The following is a 7948-nucleotide window of genomic DNA, read 5'->3' as shown; positions in this document are numbered from 1 at the left end:
TTTTTTTAATGGCAAAGACATCACCCCACTGTCTTCCATATTACAAAATTAGAAAAAAACATATGTGTTGGATATCTTATTGTTAGTCTTATTGTTAGTACTGACTAGTAACTTAGTTTAAAAACAGAGAATCTCCTCTTTTTCACTATTCACAATAGAATTCGCTGGTTTTTACCCTGTAAAAATACAAAATTTTAAGTGGATTCACACATATTTTCTATGTGTGAATAATATTTTTGTAAAAAAAAACTATTATTATAAAGTACTTTATTCTTATAATATAATTTGTAATGTAGAAAACAAAGACCCCCACACACACACAGACACACAAACAAACCCCAAACAAACAAAAACAAAAAAACCCCAAAGGTCTACTGTAATGTTTTAAAAAATCCCACGGAAATTATAGCCTACTACTAACTTCCTCCTTTTTTCCCGTGGAATTCTCCCATGACGTTCGATTAGGGATTTTTTAAATGCCGTGGTTGTCTGTGGACAGGAAATGAAGGACCACGAAAACATTAGCACGTTCAGGCGAAATAGGACATCTAAATTTACCTCATTGTATTCCAAAATACTTTGATCAATTAATTTCCTCCTCTTGGTGAGCTTATTGTTTAGAAATATTTCAGTCATTGCGTGTAATTTTCACACCAACAGCGAACAGATAAAGCCCGTGCCCTAAATTGGTTCTGCTTCACTTATTTTGAAAGTGCAGTAACCGGAAATTGTGTTATCGTCTCCCCCCTGCACGTTCTTTACGTTTATACGTCAATGTAGCGGATCAATGACAAAAGAGGGCTGTGTGGTAGTGCCCCCCTAAACATGTCTGTTTTCCCCGGGGTTGTATGCTCCATATGACCCGGGATGGGACTCTCTCCGCCGCCTAAATCAGCGATTTAGTTCACTGAAGCGACGGAGCTGGAGCGTTAAAACAAACAGAGGCTAACGGTCTGTTTATTTATTCAAGAGAAGATGGCGGAGTTCTCGCCTGTCCTGCCGATGCGGGATGGAGGAGGACGATTTGCCCAGCCCATCTTCCCTCGGTCCAGGTCCGGTTCCGAGTCAGAGAGTGAACTGTCCCAGAGTCTGGCCCGGACCAAGATCCGCTCGTACGGCAGCACAGCCAGCGTCACGGCCTCCCTGGGGGAGAAATACATAGAGCATCGGGTTACAGACAGCGATACTCTGCAAGGGATTGCTCTCAAATACGGTGTCACGGTAAGGTCGCTTCTCGGCCATAGATAGCAGTGTATGTGTTGATGTTTACCTTGACGGAACTAGAGATCGGGGGTGATGCATTAAATACACCACACTGACAGATAAGAGGAGCAAACACTGAAACGCACATAAGGGAAAAGATTTGCTCTTACTTTCCGCTCTCTGATTCTACTTAATGTCACGCACTAAGAAATCCGAGCCCAGAAAGTTGTCCGTAAACTCTCTGGATTGTGACAGAACACCTGGGGACTGTTTCCGTTCACCTTGTGAGAACAGAAGCTCACTTCCATATTTTACTTTCGCTTTTACTCCTAATGCAAACGTTAGGCAGTTCTGAGGACCCCCCGAAATGCAGCAAGATTATTCCAATTTGAAAGATGTTGAAATATTTGCTTCGAGGGTTCAGAGTTTCCACTCTGAGTTCAGACGGGTAAAAGCAAAAGTTTGACAAGCTTGCTGTGAGGATGATCACTTGGTCAAAAATGGGCTCTACCTGAGTGTCGACATCTCCAGTTTCCTCAGAAAGTCCACAGTTTGTGAAGTGACTCTGCATGATTCCTGTCCAGGGTTAGAATAAGTAATCTGGCTCACATGCAATGCTATATTCTCTTAATAAAAAAACAAAACAAAAAACCAATACACGCACACACATGCAGGATATTTACCTGCCGTGAGTTAACCACTTCCTGTTTCTTGTTCATTTTTACCCAAAATGACCTCTGAAACAGCCAAAAAATAACCTGCCAGTCTCTTCAGTGGTTCCCAAATGTAAAACATAAGTTTTACTTTGTTTGAAGGGCTGCTGACAGAACCGATTGATGTTCAGACTGCTGTGACTTTAGGGAGTGAAGTTTTCCTCTATCATATTACTAATATATTTAAGTTTAAAGTCTGGGCTTTTGTGTAAAATGACTAAATACCATATACACTCATCAGCCACTTAATTACATACATCAGCTGCTGGTTATAGCAAATGTCTAATTAGCCACTCACATGGCAGCAACTCTGCGCATTGCGACATATAGACATGGTCAGGATGACTTGCTGAGCATCAGAAAGGGGAAGAAGAATGATATAAGTTACTTTGAACGTTTCGTGGTTGCTGGTTCCAGATGGGCAGCTGTGAGTATTTCAGAAACCGCTGATCTACAGGGATTTTCCCGCACAACCATCTCTGGGGTTTACAGAGAATGAAAAATAAGAAACATAGAGCGCGAGTCAATTCTCAAGGAGAAAATGCCTCGTTGCTGCTAGACATCACAGGAGAATGGCCTGACGTCTTCGAGCTGATAGGAAGGAAACATTAACTCAAATAACTGCTTGTTACATTCAAGTAGAAGCAGAAGAGCATCTTGATTGCACATCATGTTGAATCTTGAAGCAGATGGGCTACAGCAGCAGAAGAAGACCACACCGGAGTCCACTCCTGTCAACTAAGAACAAGAAACAAAGACTACAGTTTGCACAGGGTCATGAAAATAGGACGAAAGAGGATTTCAAACAATGTTTAGTGGACTTCACAAAAACTAAGTCTGGGTTTCTGCTGAGATGTGTGGATAGGGTCAGAATCGATCATAAACAACACAAAAGCTTATGTCCCTCTTGTCTCCAGTGGTTGTGGACGGTACATCAGATTGAATGTCACATCTACCTGAGTATTGTTGCTGACCATCGTTTGATGGCTGCTTAATGCAGGATCACAAAGCTCAAGTCATCTCAAAGTGGTATAGATAAGCAGATATAAGATGATTTTCTTTTCAGATGAGAGGCAGGGGTGCCATGAAAATAAGTAAAGTGTGTAGTCAGAATTTCATCAGAATTGATTAAATAGAGTTTTAACATTTCTTTTTCTTGTTTCTTTTTTTTTTTGCTGTCATCTTCCAGATGGAGCAGATCAAGAGAGCCAATAAGCTGTTCAGCAATGACTGCATCTTCCTGAGGAACAGCCTCAACATCCCCGTGGTGTCAGAGAAGCGCTCCATATTTAATGGACTGTCTCTCGAGTCTCCTGATGGGGATGGTGACACGGCATGCCAGGAGGCAGACGCACCTTGTATTATCACGCAGGATATTGAGGGACCCTCGCCGCCCCCTTCCCCGCCCCGTGAGCACTCCAAACCTGCCCAGCCTCAGCCAGAGGAGCTGTCAGCCAAAGACTTCTTACACAGACTGGACTTGCAAATTAAACAGTCAAAGCAGGCTGCGCGCAGACTGAAAGAAGAAGAAGAAGTGAGGTGAGGTGTTAAACAACAGCCAGCGAACTGCTTCTTCTTTTATGTGTGTTGATAAGTAACCACTTTCACAATATTTTTGTGAGCACCATTGCTCATTTCAGTTTCTTTCCTCTGGGCCACTGCTTCTCACATTGGGGCTTTCTTTTAAGGATTGCATCCAATCAGACTTTGTTCTGACTGACCTTTCCTCATGGTCTGATGCAAAAACTGATACTGTGTCTTGGTTTGGTATCAACCAATGACACGACATAAATGCCAAGTCATGTTTTTTTTCGAGTGTAGTAGACAGGAAACAGCATAATGTTTGTGTGTTTTGACCTCGCTTGACCAATGTTTCACCTTCTCACGTGTTCCCACACATATGTCACTGCAGGGGCTCGCTTTTAATTTTCCAGACAGCTTCCTGCTCTTTTCTCACATGGGCGCAGTCCACAAAAGTTCAGGGCTGCAGTGAATTTGCGGAAACGGCTTACGGTGCAGCGTCGTCTGAAGTGAACCGCTCTCATCTTCTCTTTGAGCTCAGCGGGAGCTCGTCAGAAGTCCCAGTCAGCAGGAATAAGCTGTTTTAAAATGTTCTCACAGAGAAAAGATCGAAGCTAGGAGTACAGGTTTTTGCCCTTGCAGTAGTAGTCAGGTATTTAGTGTGAGATCTGACTTGCCCTTACACGTCTTTCTAGCTCTGTGTGCTGAGGCAGAGAAGCCACTTGTGTCTGCTCAATAGTGAAGCAGCAGTAAATGCCTGGCGTACAGCGTTCATAGAGAAACGGGCTTTGTTGGTACTATCACTTTGTAGGACTGAGTCACGCTGTGAGTCACATTGCTCCCACTATCTAGTATTTAACTTCAATATTTGGTTCACACATTCGCCCAACAAGCAAAAGATCCCCCAGTTCGATCCCTGGAGGAGATATGTATCCTGTGGGGGGCGGTTGTGTCATGAAGGGCATCCGGTGTAAAAGAAAAAAGCAAAATTAAATGTGTGGAGCTGCCCGATGCACTGACCCCCTCGTGAATAAGGGAACAGCTCAAAGTAGATACTACATTTGAAAAAATAACCATTACTGCATTCTCTTCCTATAATATATATCACCCCCTTTGCTGCCTACTAGATGCATTACAGTGCAAAATCGTGTCTCTCGTTTCATTATTACACACTTTCTATCTTTCTTTCAGCTCATATGCATTTCCTATGAATCTATTTTTAAACACAGATCTTTGCTTTTAACTCTAGATCTGTGGTTTGGTGTTACAAAATGCATCAGCTTGGAGTAAAGAGAGTTTTTAATTTCTCTTTCAGAGTTCGCCTGCTGGCTTTGTCAAATCTGTGCTCTGTGTTTAGTCCCGCTTCTGACTTCAGTCACATAAAAGGCTGCCTTGTAAAGCTGTAGTGTGTTTAGACAAACAAAGGCGCACTCCCTTGTTTATACAGAGTGCTAGGGCAAACACGAGCAGCGTGCCTGCTTGACTTACTGCCTGGGATGAAATGAACCACAAGCCCCCTTAAGCTAAACCAATGACAGGCCCGGTTCTGACTTCAGAAGACCTTCTATCATTTGTGCACCCGTGGCTATTATATTACAACAAGTTAGGAATACAGCACAGTTTAATCTGTAAAATTATGTTTGCATGTTTCCCTCTGTCCTGTAGTCCCACCTGTCTGCCTTCTCTTGAATTTAATGGAAGTAGCTGGTACTCCTTTTAGGAGTCAAAGTGCTTAGAAAAAACCCCCAACATAATCCAGTTTCTCAGAAAAAAGGGCAAAAATTGTAAGAACTGTTTTTATTCTACTGTCTGCATGGCTTCTAGCTAACATTGTAGCTTCAGTGAGAGGGAAACAAAATTGCTTCTACTGGACACTTCTCACAAAGAGGTTTGTGGTTTGGTGTTGTTTGTAACTGGGTCATGTTTTAATGAAAGTATTCACCTCTTCTGGGTATTTTCAACTACAGGTGCTATTCGGTAACGTTAGTAACATTCAAGAGAACGCAGACACCCTCGCTGAAATTTTCAAAACTAGGCAGCTCATGTTAGAACGGTCTCAATAGCTCCAGAGGTTTGAATAAAAGTACATAAATTTGATTGGTGCATACTGGTGAGATAACCATTACAGAAACACAAACAATGTCAATAAAATGTTTTTTTTAATTACCAGTACTCTTAATTTAGGACAGCTGTGGGATAAACCTAATGTTAGATGGAGGTGTGATATATCTGTTAAGAACTTTGTGTGTATATATGTATATTTTGTAGGCCGCCACTACCTCATTTGAATAAACAAAATAACTGTGGAATCTGGTGAACCAGTTAGGTTTCTGTGAGGGTTTATTGAAAGCCAAACTACACTGAGAGTGAGTTATTTGTGGTTTAAAAGATTGATTTTATCCTAAGTTAAAGGAAATCCGCCACATCGCATTAGCGGTCATTTCGCTTTTTACCCTAAAAATTGTGGTATAAAACCTTTTTTGCATCCTCATCCTCTCATATTTCAGCCTCTAGTTAAATAAACTCTCAGCAGCTTCACTGTTGCTGCAGTAGTTGTAAAAGCGGATGTTAACACTTATGATGGATCTCGGGACGTTGATGTTTTATACTGATTGGCCCACTTTTTCTGAACATGTGAGCTCTGAGCTATGATTGAGAACAAGGCAGCGACTTGGTTAGCCTCGTCCAATATTCACATCCTTACCTACACTGAAGATGAGTAAAAGATAGTATGTGTCTGTAATCATATTGAGTTAAAGGCCGTAACATGTTTTTTTCCATTTCCTCTCGTTTGCAGGAGCAGCGGGGAGAATTATGCAGCTCCCACAACATCATACCAGGAGATCTAAAGAGCAATCTGTTTACCCAAAGTCTCGGACATGCTTGCCCATGCACACAAACACTACCGCAGCCTCGTTGCTTTTTTCTTTTTACCTTTTCATGTTTACTGAACCGCGTTCAGCAAGTGTCATTTCTGCCTTTTTATTTATTGAAATGCAGTTCTTATGATGTACATTACAAGCCCATTTCAAGAGAGCTGCTGTGCTGTGTGAGATGTAAATATTAACTGTTTAATTGAAAACATGTCGTAGAAGCTCAGTGGGATTCATGCCAAGAACTGGTTCATGGTGAAACTGCTAACTGCCATCCATCCTTTTTCTTTCACTTACTTACTTAAAGAGTCACAAGGGGGTGGAGCCTGTGCTGGTGGTCATAGGTCAAAAGGCAACACACATCCTGGATATGTTGCCAGTTTATCACAGGGCAACCTTTTCCACTCCCACCTATAGTTAATTTATACTTGCCACTATCAGAAGCGAAGATGTGGAGCATTTCACCACCCTGTCGCTCATGTCTATGGAAGCTCGTTTCTGCCAGAGAAAAAAAGTTTTTCAATCCACAAGTCATCATTTCAAAGTCATTTCAAAATTTCAAGGTAGGCATCTGAGAAAGTGTGACAGAAACGAGCTTCCTATAGATCTGCCGCCACACAGGGAAGGTCTAAGCAAGACAAGGCCAGACCACTTTTTTGCACATATTCCAACAGCGTGGCTCTGGAGAGTCTGGGTGCTAAACACCCACTGAAAGCTCGTGACACATTACAAAAACCAAATCTCACAACAGACGCTCCAGACTGTTGCGTTAAGAAAAGGAGGTGATATAACACAGTAGTGAGAGACGTGCGCTTGACTCAGCTTTTTGGCATCCAATTCATAAACGATAATTTATTCTTGTTAAAACAATGTTTGGAGTTTTCATAGTTGTCATGCTGTGCTCGTGATACTTCTAGATAAATCTAGGGTTTAAATATATGTATGTGTATTTTTTAAATTTCCATTTTACACGGCACATCTCCTTCTGGAAGCAAGTTTGAGGGTATTTTTTGTAGTTTCACCATGTAGCGCACATCTCATCTGGAGGAGCATCTGAGCACACGTGCCCGTCCACATATGATATGCTTGCGAAGCTGCTGTACAGAACCTACCTGCTGCATATGTTCAGATACAATCTCTCACACACACACACACACACACACACACACACACACACACACACACACACACACACACACACACAGGGCGAACAGCAATGCCAGAAGGATTAGCTTGTTAGACTTGCTAACCGCTTCTGATGTTCTAAATCTCCTCCTAGAATAGGATCGTCGGGAAGTATATTCAGGCCTTCCTCATCAGTGTTTACTTGGTATGAGCTCATCCCACACTGAGGTGGCGGATGGACTCAAGCCTTTGAACGCAGTTCCATTTGCCCTGTTTGAGAACAAATGGGACTGCTCTTATTATTATTATTTTGTTTTGTGAGTGTGATTGCATTATGTATGTGTGGAGAACTGTCTGTATCAACTGTTTTATTGTGCTTTTAAGTTCTATTGGGTTTTATTTGGACAGAATAAATGCATATTTAAGCAAGATATTAAGATTAAGGTTTTTTTTTTTTTTTTTTTTAAATCTCAATGACTGTTTCAATGTTCCTTTCCAGTGCTGCTTCTTCAT

The 7948-nt window shown here is 41.7% G+C and overlaps 1 protein-coding gene across 1 annotated transcript; it reads left to right on the top strand.

The window, feature by feature from the left end:
- The first annotated feature begins 402 nt into the window (after positions 1-402).
- lysmd2 (LysM, putative peptidoglycan-binding, domain containing 2) lies at positions 403-7868 on the top strand. The gene is made up of 3 exons (XM_031728846.2): positions 403-1221; positions 3106-3455; positions 6235-7868. Exons 1-3 carry the CDS (start codon positions 976-978, stop codon positions 6284-6286), a joined length of 648 nt encoding a protein of 215 aa, XP_031584706.1. The 5' UTR covers positions 403-975; the 3' UTR covers positions 6287-7868.
- Positions 7869-7948: the final 80 nt, after the last annotated feature.

This window comes from Oreochromis aureus, linkage group 1 (genome assembly GCF_013358895.1).
Source record: "Oreochromis aureus strain Israel breed Guangdong linkage group 1, ZZ_aureus, whole genome shotgun sequence".
Lineage (NCBI taxonomy): Eukaryota > Metazoa > Chordata > Actinopteri > Cichliformes > Cichlidae > Oreochromis > Oreochromis aureus.
Note: the sequence above shows the minus strand (reverse complement) of the source record. Positions and strands in the feature narration are given on the sequence as shown.

Bases quoted from the DNA above. Each gene is read 5' to 3' on its own strand.
- lysmd2 (XM_031728846.2), top strand. From the start codon at position 976: ATGGCGGAGTTCTCGCCTGTCCTGCCGATGCGGGATGGAGGAGGACGA. The intron at 1,222-3,105 runs GTAAGGTCGCTT...GTCATCTTCCAG, and splicing joins CTCTCAAATACGGTGTCACG to ATGGAGCAGATCAAGAGAGC. The intron at 3,456-6,234 runs GTGAGGTGTTAA...TCTCGTTTGCAG, and splicing joins AAAGAAGAAGAAGAAGTGAG to GAGCAGCGGGGAGAATTATG.